Genomic DNA, 20,890 nt, shown 5'->3' on the forward strand with positions numbered 1-20,890 from the left:
TGTAAGCAACAGTGAACACAGCACCGCTTCCTCTTTTCCCACAAAGATAAATATCTTTGGTTTTCTTTCTTCTCACTTGTTCTTCCCCTGTCAATGTTTACCTTGAAAAGGGAGCAGTTGGTCCCAGTCTCCAAATACCTAGCAAGGAGATCACTATAAAGGAGCAGGGTTTTCATGGAACCCTTGTATAGTTTTGTATGCTAGACTTGTTTTAAATACTTTAACATTTTAGTTAGAATAAAAAAAGATATTCTCTATCCAGCCAGTAATAAAAACACAAGGATTTCTGCATGTAGGTCTTATGCTATGGCAGAACAGCATGAAATTCGATTCACGCTAACCGAAGGTAAGAAAAGCCAAAGCACACCGAAGCACTTTAAGTTTGCAATATTTTAGCACACACGGTGCTGTAGGTAGAGTAACATGAGTTACATGGTAAGCAGTAAACTGAACAATCAATTTCTTTTTAAATCTGAAGCTGAACATCACCTTTTTTGTTAGCTGATACTTAAAATTGCTTTATGTCTTACAACCAGAGCTTGACAGATCCATGTACCCACAAAAAAGGAGGAAGTTTTACTAGAAAACTGCCATCAAGTTCTCAAACAGACTCCCTGTGTAATAAACAAAGACCACAGCCATTATGCTTACAAAAATAACCTTCTGCACGTGAACCATTTGCAATGTTACAATTAACCACAGCGCCTAACTTAATCACTCCTTAAAATCTACATGACAGAACTTGTTTGTGACTTTAAATCCCAACTAGCACATTTGGTATTCAGCTAATGGCTTTGGGGTACACATTGCGAAGCCCAAAATATATTTACAGAGTTTCTTTTCAGGTGGTAATTCTTTCTTATTTAATGATGCATTATTTAAAAATAACTAAATAATCAGCTGTTTGGTTTTTTTTTTCTGAAATGAATCCTGTGCTGACCTCTGAGCCCATTCCCTTCTCAGAATAAGCCAAGATGATTCTTGCAAAAGCTACAGAATTTCACAAATCTCTGCCAAGAAGAAATTAAACTAGTTGTTGCTGGACCCTGGAATCTGAGTCTGTGCAAACTACTGTGAGAGGACTGTGTATTTAAACAGAAGCTGCTGAAGCTGCCAATGATAATTTGTTAAATCATATACATTAACTTGAGCCATAACATGCCAAATGGCACCTGTGCACGTTTGGCAATATGCTTGGCAGATTACTCCAGCACATCTGTGACACACCACATGAATATTCAAGTTTTATTTTGGTTATTAGACTACCACAGAAGATTACTGCTACCCAAGAAAATTCTTATGATTTATATAAAACGTTTTCGTACTGCTTTAAAAAGACATTAGTGAACAGTGGACACAATTACTGAAACAAATTGCGTGCTGCAAAAAATATGCAAGCCTTTGAAGGCTTATCCTTCCAAAACATAGATGAGCTCAGGCAATCTCCTATGAGGAAAAAACAAAACAACAACCCCCCCCCCCAAAAAAAAAAAAAAAACAAACAAACCCAAAACCCCAACCCAAAACAAAACCAAAAAACCCCACCAAACAACAAGCCCCCCAATACTCAGGTCTGACGGCTTTGGAACAAGATTCAGTACATTCCTTTCTTTCCTATCTGCTTCAAATGCTGCCTTGTACAGACACTTTATCTTTGACTTTGTAATCCATGCTAAACACTCGCTCTAGTCTATTCTAAACAAGCAACGTCTGCAGAACTTTGAAAAATAAAATTTAAAAATACTAAATACTGATGTCAGATTTTTCAGAACAATTAGCTGCTGCCAAATTCGAGGTAACAGAAAGAGAGTAGGACAAATTTACATTCGATTCACAGTATATCAGAAGAAACCAAATATGTAACGCTGCAGGAACTGTAATACTTAAATTACATATGATATAATACCTGAAATACAACAGCATATTAGCAGGGATAGTTAACGGATCATTTATCCCAATTAAAATTGCAACAAATATCACATGTTCTCTCCGAATCCAAGCACTTAACACCAACACCAAAAAACCCCCTTACGACTAGCCAAAGTAGTAAACCTGCTAACTAAAGGTGGGTGTGAGAACTGGCTGAGGGAGGAAAGAATACGGTTATACAATTAGATGAAGGAGATTCACGAGAGACCTCCCACTGACTTGCAGGACGGACCCAAGTAACACAAGTGAACATCTCTTCCTCTACTGCCAGGATCTGCCTCCGAGTCTCTCCAGGCTGCGTATAAGGTTGTGGGACGACCATCTCTATTCTAATCTCACAACCTCCTAGAAATCACAAAAGGTGGGCAAATCTGTATTATTATCCTGTTTCCGAATCCTGTGCTTCAGGTTTAAACATGCACCGATCAGAAACTAAAATGCTTAAGCGATTCCCCACCAGCTCACAGAGCAGCAGCAAGCCAAGCTCACGGTATTGTTCACCTTTGCCACTGCATGCCAAACCTATGGAAGTTAATCAAAACACTGGGCATAGCTTTCCAATGACTCAACAGCCTGGACACACTATCATCATCTCTTTCCAATACATACTGTATTAATGGTTTTCACAATCACTACGTGACTCACAGGCACTCTCAGTTTAAGTTTTACAGGTAGGCTTCGTTATTATTGCCGAGAGTTTAACCTCACTTTATCTTTACGGAAACCAAGGCACAGAAGAAACAAACAACTCTGCAAAAAACCCTAGGCAAAATTAGAAGGAAGAAACCCCACATCTCTACACTGATGCTACTTCCACACTGCTGAGCTACCTCCCCTCCTCCGAGCCACAAAGCAGCCCAGATGGTGCAGAGAAGCATCCCTCCTCAGACAGGAGGCTGATAACCACAGGGAGATGCGATAAACCTGCGGAACGGCTGAAATACCAACGAAAGGTCATACAGCCTGAAAACCACGTCACTTCAGGGTTTCCACGAACAACCTGAAATAACTGTCGTGATGGCTGCCTCAAGGAGCAACCTTTGGGTGCAGCATGGGAACCACACCTAGGACGTTTTCATGGGAAGGAGAGAGAGGAAATAAAGGGACACAGGCACATCCCGCTGTCTGCCGAGGGACACTCCTGAGGAGCGTGACGGTTAGCAATTTGACAGACAGCAAAGTCATTTTTCTTTTAAGAATTTATATATTAAGAGAGGAAACTGCGCAGGGACTTAAGAAATACACACGATTTAAATACAGAGGGAGAGTCTACATGGCATGGAAGTTGGGGAGGCTGGCACACGATCATGCAGAGTGTAGAGAAATACTCCAGCTGGAGAAAAACACTGTGGTTTTGTCAGAATAGGTCACCATGATAAGTGATCTCAGGTGCTTCACCCACAAGACTGAATGCCTGAACATTATACCTTTTTTCCATCTTTCACCTCTGAATTGATCTTGAGCCACCCAAGGAAGATGCCGATACCATGAAAGCATAACCATTCAAAAAGCAGCAGCAAGGACTGGCAGTAAAGGACTTAAATCCCTTGTCCAGCCCCACAGATGAAGCAGCTGAGATCTGACAGAACAGAGGATTTGTCTTGAAACAACTCTCCTCAGCTGGCTGGCCTGCTCCTGCCCGGCCAGGTCCCCAGCATCACTGCTGCCCTAGGCCAAGGGGGTAAAAACCATTTTGGCATACGGACAGTCAGCTGCTGTACACAGGCTAGAAGAAATACCACAAGCAGACTGCAGATATCTCATTATATTAGAAGGCTTTTAAAAACTAACCTACACATGGTGTTATGCATGCCAAATACGTCACCAAATCTTACAATATACCAACAGTATAGAATAAATTACTAAAATGGCAATTCATACTCCAAATGCATGCTTAGATTGCCTCAAAAAGTAGAATTTTGAATTAATATCTCTTCTAGTCAATTAAACCCCACGAAATATAAAAGTATCAGTTACGTACAAAAATCTGTGATTTGCATCAATAAAGTATTTTACTAAAAAGGTCAAATATTCTGATGAACAAAGTTACATTTAAATTATTTCTGACTACTTGTGGCCCAGGGAAAAAAGCCAGCATATGTCCTGCAATGCACTTTCAGCCTACCTAGTTAAGTAGTTTATCACAAATATGCTTTGGAAGAAATTAATTAGCTCATTAGGTTTAGCTAATAGTTTGTTTAGCCTTCCTTTGACAAAAGTGACATTTTAAAGAGCATATTCTACTTCAGAAAACAAAATCCCACATGACAAGTTTCAAAGAACACCAAGTACAAGCGACACATACCACCAGGAGTTGTAGAATATTTTAAGAGATTACTATTTCTCTGATAACAATCAAAAATAACTTTAAAAGACCCCCAAAACATCACAAAGGTACACCTTCATTGATGCACTGTAATTTTTCACAACTTGTTGAAGCAATCTCGCCTTTGTCAATCCCTGAAATAATGCCACAAATAAAAGACCTAATTCAGGGAAAACTGACTGTGATGAATCCGAAGAGTGTTTTATTTTCTTGTTATCATGATAGCGTACTTTTTGTTTTAAAAGAACTGTGTGTTTTGAGGACTCCAGCCGTTTCCTTCTCCTGAAGTACACTGTGTTAAAAAAAAACAAACCAACCTACACCGTTGCCTGGTAATCAATCACCTGCCATATTTACCAGCTTTCACATTCAATTTGCTAAAATGAGGGACAACTGTTAAAGGATTTCAAGAATGTGATGGCTGATAAAAAGCGAGGAGAGCACTAGCTCTACACAAAATCATGAAGTCAGCCTTCTTACCTTTCTGAGGCTATTAGCTTGGCAAACTAAGGTCCTTTAATGACATTCACCCCACCCAAGCCTGTTTTTCTCATCAGAATGACCCTGCCTGTTTCCTCCATGCACCGCAGCCCTTGCCGAGCGTCTTCATTGTTCAGAATGGGCTTAAATACTAAGAATAACCTCGTCATTTCCATCCCCTCCTTCTACATTTCTCCAAGTATGAACCTGCCATTGATGTAAGGTTCACATAAGGGAAAGTTTCATGTTTAGAGATCACGCTCCTACAATGCGATACAGAGTGGGAACATTACATTAGCATTTATCCTTTTATTATTTTTTTAAAAATATTTTCCATACCTTCATTTTGTAGTTCCCTCTTCACTCTGTGTCTTTTAAATTGCAAGTAGTGCTTACAGAAGAGTTTGAATTAAGTTCTCGTAACAAGTTTAACACTAGTACAAGCAGCATTACAACACCCGACGTTTTCATGTCCACAGTCAAGAAGCAATGCTGTACCTATTCAGTTCTTGAACTGCTTCTTCAATCTGCCCACAAGGCTGTCATGCCAACTACTACGATACTGGTTCCTACAGTACGCATACCTGTTTGTCAGACAGTACTTGGAGATCACCTGCTCATTTCAGAAAGACAACCCAAAGCGTCTGCAGATATCCACAGCTCTCCATCACTACCAGCCTGAGCCAGTCCGTATTACTGACCTCAAGATGGAAGATTCAATATGCCAACACTCAGAACTGGGTACCATCCAGTCCTCCCCCATAAATTTATTTTTAACTGTCAGAATCAATTTAATATGATATTTTAGAAGGACTTACTGGACATCCCAAACTGATATTCTGTGACAGGTGAGGAATCATGCTGGCAAGCGGTGGACTTGCTCTCAGCTGATACAAAGGCTTACAGCAACCAGAGTAACCCTTCTGGTCTGCCGGCTCCCTACAGCTGTGGAGACTTACGTCCACAAAACTGTGGGTTTTTTCAGAGTTTTATTACTACTGCCATCCACAGAATAACAACCAAACTAGCAAGAATTATGTCACAAGACCTGTCAGATTCTTCTCCAAAACACTCTGCGACACGACTGCAGAAATCCAGCAGCAAGAGTAGAGGTATAATCCATAAGGCATCACAACACAAAAAACCTCAAGTGAGAGGTGGAAAGGATAAGAAGTTCACCCTCTGCACGGCGTAGGCAGACCCCTTCCCAGTCTCTAGGAAGCAGCAGAAGCAAGTATACCTTTTCTTGCCAAAGGGCTGAAGTATTTAAGATGCAAGAAAAGTTATCCCTTGTTCTCAACGCTAGGAGAGCCTCCCCACCTATATCCAGCATTTTTTATCCTTTTAAACACTGAGGCTATCAGTAGGTGCACTGGGCTAGAAAAAGGGGAACACATACAAATATGCATACACAGAGGGAAGAAGGAGTAGTTCAGAAGATGCTTCGTCCATCTTTTTTATTAGCACTTGGTTAAAGAAGATCTCCTGAATTTCTCAAGAAACAAAAAGCTGAATACCCAAAACCTCCTATCCAAATATTGGCATGAAATTGTTTGAGATTAATTTCTAGGCTTGACAGGAGTATGAAAAAGAAGAACTGCCAACCTCCCCCAGTTAGGTTTGTAGGAAGTAACAGAGTATTTGAACCTGTGTAGCACTTCGTATTTTCTCAGTCCTCTATAAACACTGGCTAACACCAACCAACACAACAAGAGCTTCCTAGCATAGTTTATATACAAAACCATTGGACCAGTAAAACAAATACAAATTGATACTTCTGAAAATAAATAAGCTTACTGGCCGCTGGAAGCATACTACGATTTACAACAAAATGTGTAAGTTTAGCTTTTAGCTCAAGTTCACGGTTCACACTGCAACAGAACCCGTGTAAAAATAATTTGTATAAATACACAAGAGAAATGACACACACAGACACAAACACACTACACATACTGTCTGTGAAATACACTATATATGTATGTCATTTCAAAATTGAACTGTATGTATGTAGCATTTCAAGAAGACATTAAAAAAATTAAAAGGAACAAGATCTTTAAGTAACTGCATTACAATGTATATAAAATGATTAAACACAGGTTATATTCTTTGACATTATTTATAATGTAATGATCTATGTACCGTCAATTAAAAAAAAATTGCCAGGCTTAATCCTGATTTAACCTCACCCTTAATTATTAAAAATAGTTAAGCACTTACCATAATGTGATTGAAATGCCTGTGGTTTTACGACCTGATTACAGTGGTTACACATCACCAAATAGAAATCATCATGAGCCGGGCAAAGACCAAATATTGGCATATCTAAAAACAAAAAGACAAAATGGCATCTCTCAGCTGCTGACAATTATTGAAAAACAGTTTAATTACAGAGCCATGACACTAGTGTTGAATCATAATTTTAATACATTTGTATCAAATTTGAAAATTAGGAAAAAAGAGCATATAATGCAATAGATAATTTTGTGCTGGAGTATTACAAAAGCAAAAATCTTCCTACAAAGATAAATGTAAAATGAGCAATTACTTGTAGAAAACATCTATTAGAAAACTGATTTAGGACTGATTATCTTATACCAGATGCAAGAACATAATAAAAAAGGACTGACTTCAAATGACAAACACAACATAAGAGGGGATGTTTTATGTATTCTGAAAGGGGTTTGGATTTTATTCCAATTTCATTAAATGAATTAAAAAATGAACTTTATTTTCAATTTAATTTTTTTAAACCATTTTAAACACACAGTCGTTTACCGGGCAGTATTACATGCCTAATGGTTTTATTTGTTTAACAGTGCATTATAGTCCAGCCATCTGCTGCCAGAGATCTGTGTAACAGCTACATAAGAGAGAGAAACAGAGATAACAGTATGTCAGAGCATGTGTGGATTTCAGAGATAACACACATACTTGCAGACTTTTACTAATAAAATTAATTTCTACAATTTTTGTTTCAAGAATACAGTTTCTTAAGAATATAGTTTAACAGTTAAAACTGCATTCAGAGACTATTTGAGCATTAAATACAACATTTACTACACAACTTAAAGGTATATTACATTTATACAACTAAAAATGTTCTTCGATCATTAGAAGACAAAAATAGGAAACTGCAAACATAAGAGTATAAATTCATTATTGCCTAAGCATGTGGCTAAGGGATCTCTAACACTATTTAAAGGCTTAAAACTGATATAAGAAAACTTATTTTCTTAAAAAAACCCCTCAAGTAATAGATTTATGTTAACAGTAACTTAGAAACTAAGTTAAACTTATTTACCTCTGTGCTAGAACTGACCCCCGAGTTTTGTTTTAAAGCTACTAATTTGCCTCTGTGTATTTTTATCATCATCCATATTTTTGTTCATTAATGGGACACCAATTACAAAAAATCGAGCAGGCTGCATTTTAAGAGTGAATGCACCATAACCCAAGGTAACCACTGGCAGTCCAACGCTGTCAGCCCTGTAGAGCCCCACGGACTCCACTTTGTTTCTCTCACAGACAAAAGGATGTATCCACACTGAACAGCTTCCAGAATTAAGGGCTCCCTTTGTAGTAAGTATCTTCATCGTAAAAATTTAATTACCTTTCTTTAAAAAATAAGGTCTATCCCAGGTTTTCGAAAACCCTTATTAGTGCTACATTAAAATTAAGCACGATACCTGCAATAACAGCTGCAACTGGATTTTGCAGCCGGACGCAAATACCATGACCATCGATATCTGACATGGCTGTGACAGATCAGAGCTACACTTATCTAAATCACAGGCTCCTTTTCACAACTGAGGTTACATTAAATAAATAATAAATTATAAACCGATCTGCACATCATTAAGTAGCGACTCTTGCTTATTTATTTATATATTTATTAAAAAATATATTAAGACCTCAGGCACACCTAAATTACCACAAACTAGGCAAAACTGAGTAAATATACGCTGGGGGTGAAAATCAGACAGGAATAATAAACCTCTTTTTCAATATCTACTTTCTGTGATGTAATATTAAGCTACTTCAGAAAAAAAAAAAGTATAAACGTAAATGTCATTGCTAATATTCCATGCAGGAGCTCTTTGGGTATGCCTGCGTAAAAAAGTTTCCACACGGCAAGCAAATACTCCAGGGTCACTTCCATTTGACTACTAATACACCATGATGAATGGGACAATAACAGCCTGAACTGCCTGCTATTTACATTGTTAATAGCACACAGACAGGCTACTACTGTATAATGTCTAACGAACTGTAAATCCACACCCTGTAACCTGTTCTCATAACCATACCTTTCAGACAACACTGGATTCACAGACTTTACACCAGCTTGTACAGAATGCAGGAGGGAAATCATTAACAGGAGGAAAGGATTGCCTACTTCTGTGTCTCTTGCAAGATAAAGCACTCCTTGACGCTAGTCTGAGATGTCACGCTCACTCTATTTAAGTACCCTTTTATGAATATTTGCTGGCAATACAGAGCTGCAATTTTAAACGACAAGTGAAACAAATTGGCAGAAATTGACGTAAACAAAAATGTTTTCCTATTTCAGTTTGGGGATCCCAAGAAATCTGAATAATTTACGAGTGTCCTTTACACTGTGAAGCACACCTTCAGAGTTTTAAAATCAAAGCGCCAAGTGACAGAAGGCAGCGCCAAAATACTAGGAAATACACAAAGTCATAAAGAACCTAAGAGTAAAACCACTTGACACAGGAAAAAAAAGGATTTGCTGCACACCCAAAATCACAACCGTGATTTCAAAGGAAGTCACGCACAAGACTCCAGCCAGATCACACAAATCAGTGTAAAAGATCTTCTACCCCTGCAGTACTCTCCGACAGTACTGATAACAGACCAGCATCTAAACGTAACCAGCGAGGGAGTAGCGGGAAGGTTGGAGTCCTAAATGCAATTCCTTTTGTTTTCTCTTATGAGGTAAAATAAACTATAGCTTTTTATTCTCAAAGCATTTATTTAAAATAGATACAATCGAATCCTTTTGTTAGAGAAACCCACAGGGCCCCAAATAAGACTGGAACCTGAGCACTGCATGAACACACGAGACCAGCCCACAGACTAGATACCGGGGGCAAAAAGGAGTATCAGTGCTTCACAGGACCTGAACATCAGTTTTAACAATGGGTTTGGAACTGTAAGGAGCGTGACCCAACCAAGAGCAGTTAAGACGACTGGAAGAGACCTGAATCCACATTTCCGAACCCAGGAGCCTCAGTCTTAGGCAGGGAAGCTCCCACGCGTTTAACGTGCTTCACTGCCATTTTAGTCAAGCAGAGCAAGAGCAGGTTTCGGGGAAATCTTATTTCTGTTTCTATGTTCCAACGGGGCAAACATCTATGCGGCACTGTTATGAGAATGACAAATTAGACCGTGCAAATGTGAGAGAATAATATACAGAATAGTTTAGCAAAACTTACGTAAGAAGTACGTACCAAGAGTAGGAGCTGGACGCCTAATTTTTCTGTTCCCCCCCCAACCTTCACTTATGAAAGTTCACAAGTCTTGCAGTTGATATTCTAACATCTAATACTTTATACCTATTTCATTTAATGACATGCAAATTCTCTATTTAAAAGTCTAATGAAGTTTATAGCATTTCACCAGTGTCATTTCAAACGCACTGTTCCTCCGAGTTTAAAGATTACTTTTTGAAATACTTCACTGTAAATGTAAAGCCTGTGCCTCTCAAGGAAGAGCCTAGCAACCGTGATTCATATGTTCCTCTTTCAAAGCTGGGCTCATTTAACTCTCTCCATCTGGGAATGTTTTTCAAGGTCAAACTAAAAATTTAAACCAAGACCTCAAAATTTCCATTTATTTTTCCATAAATGCAGAATTTATACGGTATCAACATACAAATACTGTTATAGGAGCTGCTAGTTACATTAATTCTATTAACACCATAACGAAAAACAACTTCATTTACCTCAGTATTATGAAACCTCTGAATGTTGTGACCTCCAGAATTCACTTCTCCTTTCAAATATAACTTGGTGTTTTTAAAAAGGTAACTTTAAATGATATATTGCTGTACTCTTCACCAAGATGAGAACAAGCCCATGCCATAGGCAATTCTGAGATATCTTAAATGCATTATTTGTTGAGCGTGTAATAAGGAAAATGCTTCTTATTTGGAAAAGGCCAATACAGCATCTTTTCTAATAAAAAAAGGAAAAACAATAATGGACAATGTGGCATACCGTACATCAAGTAACATGGAGCTCAGCATGTCTACTCTGAAAATACTTTCTTAAACTGAGCTGCCATCTCCTCTTCTCCTGAGGGACGTAGAAGCACATAAGTCACCTAATAATTCCTTATTTTTTTCAGCATTTTCTTTCAAGACAGTTACACTACAGAAATTCATGCTTGTGGTCATTAAAAGTAACTGTGTCTGTGTACTCTCAATTCTATTACTTAATATCACAGCCAACAGAACAAATAAAACAAGCTAAATCACGCAGCTAGAGAACAGGTCGACAGTTTGCTTTGAGCCACTAGATTCAGTGACTGCCACAGCTCCATTGCGTAATTCTACTGGATTTTTTTTTAAGCCCCAAAATTTATCACATTTCCTACAAATCTTGTTGTCCCTTTTCAGACTGCGACCATTACACAGTCCATCTATCCTAGCACCTAATAGGACAACATCCCTTCTAGCAATGAAATGAAATATCACCAAAAAAAAGCGAGGTCAAGATCTTCTCCAGGACAGCAAACTCTAGAGGAAGAGGGTAAAAGGAGCCCTAATCCTGGCTGTTTGCAGAGACCAGCACACAAGTTTCCTATTTTGCAGAAGTCTGCTCACCACGACTGGAAAAAACAAGGAGGAGAGTGAAAACTGAAACAGAGGAACAGAAAGCAAAACTAGCAAGGGCAGAAGTGAAAGGGCAAAGAACAAACTCTATCAGAGTTAGAGCAAAAGAATAAAAAGCTTGATTTAAAAAGTGACAAAAATACAAAAGAGTACTGCAGAAATATTTTTAAGCCATAACACTGCTAATGCTCACTTCTTCCTTATCCATTCTGAGCATAAGCATCTGCTTATTAAGATTATTTTTTTAAAGTCTGAATCTGATTTATCACATGTACCGCTTGCCATTTAGTGTAATTTGACAGTGGACATTTCACGCTGATGCCCGATGTGAACAGTAAAGTGTTTTGACTACAAAGATCCCCACGGCATAGCATAACATGCCTTCAGCACAACACCAACCTGATTATACTTCCCTAATATTTTTAATCACGACAGTTAATATGAGATGCATTAAAACATGATGCCCTAGACTATAAACTTTACACTCACAACTGATAAAACTCCCTATTACCTTTACAACTCCCCAAACACAGAATTTATTTTTCTTTTTACTGGGGCCTGATCCAAATCCACCCTAAGTAAATGTACCAACTTTTATCGATTCACTAGGCTTTCCATCAGGGGACTGTTTTGGAGGTACTATATAAGGAAACTGTAAATATGTACAAAAATTTGTAAATTTTGAAATGCTGCCAAATCTGGATTGTTTGAACCATTTACTTCATGGACTAAGTAAGTTCAAACAGCGTCCACACAAGCTATCTTGAATACATTTGTTCTGTACTAGCTGTGTTCTCTCATTAGAGGAGAATTAGTCTTGATCATACTAAGGTAAAAAAATCTGTGAGTACACCTTGTTTTAACTTAACTGGTGGATGTCTTTCTCTAAAGGCATGCTTTTATTAGAACTTTTCTTTAAGATAACACAACTCTGCAGCAACATCTGAAAAAATTTTGAAAAGGGGAGAAAAAACACAGCTGCAGTAACTTCAAACTAGCTGACATCTTGAAGGAAAAAAAAGTTGTGTGCCACCTCCCGTAATTTGCTTGTAACACTTGCCCCAGCTACTGTCAGATCCTGTTAAAGTAATACAAATATTTCTATTTTTTTACCCTTTATGGTTGTGGAGAACATGAAAGTCATTTTAATATCTGAAAGCAGACAAAACTTCCCAAATTATTATTTTTAAGAGCTTGTGATTTGTGGGAGAGAGGCACGAGGAGGAAGAAGGAAGGCAACTAAACAGCGTTTAGGACCACATGAAACAGCCTGCAGCAAACCCAGGCAGATTTCAAAACAGAAAGCTGAGCCTGGTTAAAACCAGACTAACGGCTTATAGTCAGCCCAAAAAGGTAAAATTCTGCCAAGAAATCTGCACACCGGGAATCCTGCTGGCTCTATTGCTGACATTAGTTGTCAATAACAAGTAATTTTCAGGTGCAAGGAAGATCTTAGATGCAAGCCCGAGGCAGCAAGCTTTCTGCACAAATAGCACTACAAGGTATCTTAACTAACTTAGTCATCTTAAGTAAAGCTCTCATCTATTCTGTCATATAGTCCCTTATTTTAATGGATATGAATGTTTAAAAAAAAAAATGATCTAAGTTAGCGTCTCAAAACTTACCTTTCATACACAAACACTTCACTTTCTGCAACTGAAATATTATTTTCTACACAATATTTTTCCAAACTATTTTCCAGAAACACTCAAGTGCTTATCATTCATGAACACACATGTGTTTTTGTATACTTATCGATGTTGAAATGAAATTAAACTACTGGCAAATTTTTTTACTGTGTACTATGCAAGACGATAAAAATAAAAAAGAAGAATATTCCTAAACAAATACTGTGAACAAAATAACTGAAACCACATAATATTCAGAGTGCTCTGGTTTACACAAGTTTTAAACCAAAATAAGAGATTTGAGTAAAATATACATACTTGAGGGTTTTCTGCAAAATTTCAAGTAATGAGCACTTATGTATTAATAGAACACAAGTATTTTATGAACCATATGTGCAGGCATAACAAATTTGTGCTTGCAAAGACCATATGCATGATCAAACAAATTGAACACAAACCGATCAAATTTACATACAGAAACACTTTTTTAAAAAATTTGTCCCGTAAGGTTTGTGCTCATGTTGCCTCAGATACAAAAGAACCTTTTAATACAAAATAAAGCAAAACAAAGGGACATTCCCATACCCGAGCTGTTTCATTTAGGCTCAGAGGAAAGCACTGCTAAAGTATTTTCTGCAAGGTTATCTATTTTTTAAATTCCTTGCCAACTCTGCTCTGTCCATTAAGTAACTTACATTTTTGGCACACACAGCTTTGAAAGCCCAGCTATTTGAGGAGGCATTTGAGAGGCACAGCTCTCCTTGGGTTCTGAGCACAAGTGCATGAACTTTGTTTCACCGTGCAGTTGCCGATTGATCAGATGAAGGAAGGAACGGCCAAAGACTTGATTAAATGTTTTTACTGCATTTTCCACTTTAGGAAATATAGCAATTACACAGCATTTTATTAAAGTCCTAAGAATACGCAAACCTCAAAGTTTTGGCTCGGAGAAGTGACTTTCAGTTCAAGACCAAAATACCCCACAATCCAGTTTAACTAGGCACAGGAGCTGCATTACGAGATTTGATCGGTCGTAAATCTTTACTAGCATTAGAACGCTTTATCTCTAAAAGAGGCATCCCCTCTGTCCAGTCTCCTTTCCAAACTCAAGACAGCCTATTTTTCCAAAGCCACAGTTCTGTAGTTTTTACTTTGCTTTCCCAAATTCAAGGCAGAATCTTGCCCAGTGAAACCTGAAAGGGTGAAGGAGGACCTACCTCTCACATTTCTGTGGGTTCAGCCATGCTGCATTTCCAAAATCCCATCCCCTCGCACCACCCTCTCCAGCTTCGTCTCCAGCAGAAAGGTTTGCCACATGCTGCAGGCAGGAACGCTCCTCCGTGCATACCCAAGCGGCAAATCCAAACACCAGCCCTTTCGCAAGGCTACGAGCACATGAGCACTGCGATTCTCCTGTAGCCTTTCTCTCTCAGGATGCAGAATGCGACGGACAGTCGCTACATCTGTTCTCTAAAATCTAACAGTCTTGGGAAATTTCTGTATCGTGCCCACTGATAAAAACTGAGCAGCAGATACCAAAGAGAAGTGTGTCATGCACATGTGCACCTGCAGCTTAGCGTGCAGCTGGGAGTTCTAATTTTAGGCTCCCAAGATTTGAATACTCCTGTAATTATATATAAAACACATATTAAAGCAGACATCTAAGTATTTAGTTAAATTCTTTGTATACGAATTCAGCTACACACAATTAATCTTTTAGAAACTCTAACACAAAACATATGTCAAATTGTTCATTGAAAACAGTTTTCTAAGTTTTATTCAGAATAATACAAAAGTTCAGTGAGCAAGTTCACAAAAGATTGTCTGTAGAAAGACAGATTGAGAAATTTCTCAATGAAACACAAGTAGTATATTTAAAGCTTTTCAGCAGATGAAAAAGTCTCTCCCCACACACTGTATTCTGTGACATCAGGTTTCCATCAGCAATTTGAATGAAGTCAGTCATCTGCAAAAACTATTCCCATTTACTCATTAATTAGTTTTCAGAGTTGAAGATATTTTAAGTTTCTTCAGCCAATTTGTATACTATTACGTAAATGATGAACATACAAATTGTCATATAAGAAATCTTCGAAGTCATATTTAGGTAACACGATCTCATCGTGCCATTGCTATATTTTAGCCAACAAATTATGTACATTTTTGTGGCAAACCCCCTATTTGCTACATATCTCATCCTAAAATACCTTAAGGAAGCCTCAACATAGAGTTTAATTTTGTTATTATGACACAAAAATTAAACAGAATTCAGGAAATAAACTTAAGGTTTACACAGTAATATTAAAATCTGGGGTAATTTAACATGAAAGGATACACAGCAACACTTCAGGTATTATGCAGAAAAACTGGGTCTATTATGAGGGGACAAAAAGTTCTGGCAGAGCAACTAGTCACAATCATAGCCTCCATTAAAATTAACTATATCATCCAGAGAATATTCTGAATTGTATCTTAAGTCATATACCCCAAAGCATGCTATTATGAGGACTTGTTTTAACATCAACAGGTCTGGTACTCTTCTCTTCTTTCACACACAGCACTCTGTGTACTTTGCAGCAGCTGTACTTTTGTAGTAGGAAAAAGGAAGTTTATTTAAATCTAAACTCACAGTTTACATAAAACTGCTCATTGAAGTAGAAGTATTTTGATACATCAGGACTGCAAATGGTGAACGTGTTCCAAGCTCTTCACCCTTTCCCATCTCTTACCTAGGCTTTTGAGGGAAAAAAATTTGGCATGTGTGGTTTCTGCCATCTTTCCCTATGTAACTGTCCACGTCACAGCAACATAACTGCGTGCTGGCTGTATCTTGGCGCCCAGTAACAAAGTAGAGCGGTAACAACCATTCACTTACAGATTTACACATTTTTCTTACTAAGTGAGAACTGGAGGAATACAATGTACCCATGACACTATCTTTTGTGATAGGAGAAAACAACAAAATTTAGTAATCCTAAAAAAACCCAAAACAACCAAAACAAAAAAAGTTACATCAGAAACACCAGAGTCAATACAGTCTTTAAAAATATAAACTTTTTCAAAACCAATAAAAATAAGAACTAGAAACCGTTATGCACCTCTTGCATGATGGCATTACTGCAATCTTCATATTGAAAACATCAGTTAACACATTATTTTCCCTGCTACATAGGGCATGCGTAGTGCTCATCTTTCAACCCCTTCCACCCTCTCTCCTGCTGACCGTGGCCCCAACTCCTGCGTGATACCAGCACAACATTCTTTAATTCTGCAAAGACAATGCATCTTTGCACAAAGAACACTCAGCATACATTTTACATTATGCACCTGATACCTGAGGGAGCAAATCGGCATATGCAAAAAAAAAAAAAAGTTGAGGAAAATAATACAGATGACCTGACAACTGAATTCTATTTCAGTATTTTCTTTTATTAGGCAACCCAACTACCTAAAACCACCCCACCCCTGCCACTCTCATTCTCCATGCACTGGAACATCCACTTCAAAAATAAGACTGTTTCAATCATGTCTAATATAGCTATAACGAAACTGATGCCTATCGATTTTCACATACCAACTTACATTTCTGCACCCCTCTCAATTTGGCAGGCACTATTAGTTTTTCCATTAAAATTTGCTTCCTTTCCTTTACAGATTTACTAGCAGTTGATTTGATACAATTTAAAAAAAAAAAGTAAGTTGCACAGCAACATGCATACAAATGTACTATAGCAAAAAAACCCCCCAACAGTATTGTGGTATTTAAGAAGATTAAAAGATAAAGTGGAAAATAAAACAATGTTTTTGTTGTTATAGTGCAGTAAAAGAGCTAACCCACTTCTTATGTACTTGAATGCACATGTAGTGACACAAACTATTTTAAACTTGGCCATTGCATACCTTTAGACTAATAAATATGACTATTTCAATTATATAGCTGAGGAACCAGTAAACTGTAAGTCTTTACTTCTCACAAATGATATATTCCAGCACATACAGAGCTACAGTCATCAGAGGTTCCCTTCCAAGAGGGGATCTAACTACTCAGAAGTGTTAGGCTTCAAACCAGTACCAGTTGTCCTCCGAGACAGTTATATTAACTAAACAGGTAAACACTGAAGAAAATCAGCCTACCTGTTCACAGCACGAGGGCAATAATTCCACTGCTAGCTGTTTGTGATACAACACAAACTCAGTTCAGCCTAAGAACTCTTTATGGAAGTGAATTTTTTTTTTAGTGTTATGGAATTTCAAATTCTTCTAAAGAAGAAATTTAGGTTTTGCCTCTGCATGTCATCTCCCTTTTAGAATAAGCTATCACTATCCTTATTTCAAGGTGTATTTCTTCACTGTTAAGAGTGATTTGCTTCATTTCAGGAGCCCACCTTCACAAAGTTTTACAGAATTTCATCTCCAAACATTATACATAAAGTACATTATAACTGTAACAGAATAAAAAAAGACTCTGAAAACATTGGGTGAATAAATCTGTACCAGGTATTATCCTTCCATATCTGGCACTAGTTCTCTGCTACCAAAAGCACCCATTTCACTCAAATAGAAACAGGTTGGGAAGGACTGCAACTTTTAATATTTTTAAATTTAGATGTATTCAAAAAATGAAGATCACTTAGATCATATTATACATGCAGAAGAACTGAAAGGGCTGACATGCTTTAAAGTAATTTTTCTGCTCTTTCATGGTCTGGGCCTCTATAACATAACCAGAACACCAGCCCACTTGTGATGTACATGGACGGTAATACCTATAACAAAACAAAACAAAAGGGAAGGAGAAAAGAATTTCCTCAGATTACTTAATGTACTGATTTGGTTGGTTTGGTCTAACTCGCATTTTTGACAGACACTTCTAAGACTACTACTCTCCTCTGGTCCCTCTGCAGCTAACAGTGCTCGTCACACTTGGGAAGACGGTAGATGGACACGTATGAACGGACCTAAATACACAGGGGGAGGGGGAAAAAGGAACTTTTCTCCCTTTCGTAGGCCAGCTAGGAAGCAAAAAGCTCTGCTCTTGGGGGAAAAAAAGTACTGAACTAGGCACAAATTTTAATTTTTAGATATCTCGTGTCAAAAAGGACATAAGAATAAACCTGATTATACAACCAGCAAGACAGAGAAAGTCATGCTTATGCAGATACAAGAAGATTAGACATATGTGGTGTATGACTGTGCAATGAGACACAGGCAAGCGGTGTCCTGCACCCCTGAGACCCCCACAGACCTCAAGCGGTCCCAGCACATCGTGTTACAAGACTAGGCCTGTTTGCAAAGGTCTGTAGAGGAGATGTCACAGAAGACATATGGAGTCGGTATTAAGCAAGAGGCACAGCAAAGAACATACGGAGTTGGTATTTAAAAAAAGGCACAGAAAAGAACATTTCAGAGCACTGGTTAACTGCCCTAGATGACTCAGGATGACAACGGTAAGTAAGATTAAATAGATAACAGAAAATTGAAAGGTAAATAGGATCCTTTGATATTATGACAAATTTGTAGAGTTTACCACCCTTCAGTACACTGAAAACAAGTCACACATCCCCCTTCCTAAAGCAGACAAAAAGATAACTATTGCAAACATATCTAGGGTAACAAAACCATGGTTTACGACAGAAGCAGATCCTTTGCCAGACGCAGCAGTTGCACGCGCATGAATTTCAGGACCCAGGCTGAGGTCTTCAGCGCAAACCCGCCCGAAGACTACGGCAATCTCTACTGGTGCCTATCCAGGGTAGGCAGGAAGCCAAAGCCACTGCTGCCAAACTTGTTGAGCCAGTCTTCCCAGCGCTGGCCCACAATGCACTGCTTTGTGTTTGGAAATTGCTCAAAAGCTTTTGCTTCCAGCAACAGCGCGGAGCACTTGGGGAAAGATGCCAAGAGCCCATGAAAGGGTATCACAGGGCCACCATAACAGTAGGGACACCCCAAATGCTCCTGTCACTTGGTGACACCACCCTGAATCACTGCGATGACGAACGACGCGGCGCTTCCTGTGAAGCCCTGATCTCACAACACCACTCAACAGGAGTGCAGGAAAACTCTCAGCATAATTAAACTATAAATAAAACTGCTGATGTTGCACCTTACCATCATGTCTTCCCATTTTACAATGCAGAGCACCATCTATCCAGACTGTGATTTTGGTCCTTTCCCAGGACAGGGGCCTTCTGTCACATGGTCGTGCTTATCCACGATGACTCTTGACGGTGTCAGCAGGATGACAGAGAATTGCAGTGTTGCACAGAGAACCCCCTTCTCATCCCAAGCAGTTGTAAACAAGCCTCAGGAGAGACACACTGACAGCGCACTGAAGATTTTACTCCTGTGCTCTACCTACTCTGCAGATAAAAATAGCGTTCTTATCTCCAAGGCTATCAAGCCAACACTTCAGATCATTAAATTCAGGCTACAAAAACAACAGAAGAGACTTGCAAGTTTTATTCTGGCAATGACACAGTGGTCTATGCCCCTACATTTCAGGGCATAGACTGATAGTCAAGCAGAACCAGAAGGAAATTTCCCAAACAAGGGCTGATGCGTTTTGGACTTCTCCAAACACCCCATGGAAATAGCGGTGTTGAAATAGCCAGGCAAAGCAAACCAAGTCAGCTGGCTATTAAAGCAGGTCCTACAGAAGAAACAACAGATAAGGAGAGGGCTCTGCCCAGCCTACAAACAAGGCATAATCAAACTGTATCAGGTATGGTTCAGACATCGGTAATTTCCCCCAAGTCCCAGAACACAACTGGTAGTAGAAGTCTTCCTTCAATCACTTAGCCACAAAAAAGAGCATTTAGGACACAAATTTGCAATCTATTATATAAGCACGTATTACACTAGCTTTGGCAGGCAACACAGATATATTGAATTTGGCTCAAAACTTCTCCTCTGTAAATTATGAACTACAATATGGAAGAGAAGCTCCTTAACAAGTAAGATTTCTAGACAGTTGCTTTGGGTAACACAACTTACACAGAAACTAAAAACAAAATTGCTTTCCGAAACTCATCTTTAAGTACTCTTATGAAGTAAATGCTGCCTATCAGGAAATTAATTTAGGCCTTTCCTCTCAAATACTTCCATGTAGTACCAGGAGAGCAGGATGACTGCCATCTCTTCTAGCTAAGCAGAACACACACATTCAAACACAGATTATACATTTTAAAAAACAACTTAACTGAAGAAAACATCCTAAAACCAAAAGTATATTCCTTACAAATCAAGCCCAAAGCCTTCTAGTTGTCAGAGGCAAGTTAAACTCCTTTAATACATTTCTAGAGTCATCCTAATTGAACTGGAACGAAACAGATAATTTTAACATTTCCTGGGAAAAGTGGGAAAGTTCCTGGGAAAATTTATTACTTTGAAAGCTGCTTTCCAAATTATTTTACATGGCTGTCTCAATAATCCAACACCCACAGTGTCTGACTATTGGGAACAATTTTCGCTCCTTTGAAATATCCGTCAAAAATATAGCCAGTTAACCCAAATTTTTTTTTGTTTGAGGCCTCTGGATATTCCACACTACTTCAGATTTGTTCTGAAGGGATAAGAAAAATATTTGGTATGGTTCACATTTATGTATACTGTATAGATGATGCCTCTTTCTCCTTTTGGCATCATTTGCAACAGCCCTCCAATAAGAGATAA

General features: G+C 38.3%; 1 protein-coding gene across 11 annotated transcripts in view; it reads right to left on the reverse strand.

The window, feature by feature from the left end:
* ATXN7 (ataxin 7) overlaps window positions 1-20,890 on the reverse strand; it is a 91,287-nt gene that overhangs the window by 33,261 nt on the left and 37,136 nt on the right. For 9 of the 11 annotated variants that reach the window (XM_072875689.1, XM_072875682.1, XM_072875686.1 and 6 more), the window contains one exon: window positions 6,953-7,057. The exons of 1 other annotated variant lie outside the window; for it this stretch is intronic. In XM_072875689.1, coding sequence (XP_072731790.1) covers window positions 6,953-7,057 — 105 coding nt within the window. Of the gene's footprint in view, window positions 1-6,952; window positions 7,058-13,216; window positions 13,239-20,890 lie in introns of those variants that run through there. One more of the 11 variants, XM_072875690.1, reaches the window with a different exon arrangement.

Source organism: Ciconia boyciana, chromosome 11 (genome assembly GCF_034638445.1).
Source record: "Ciconia boyciana chromosome 11, ASM3463844v1, whole genome shotgun sequence".
In the NCBI taxonomy this organism is placed as follows: Eukaryota; Metazoa; Chordata; class Aves; order Ciconiiformes; family Ciconiidae; genus Ciconia; species Ciconia boyciana.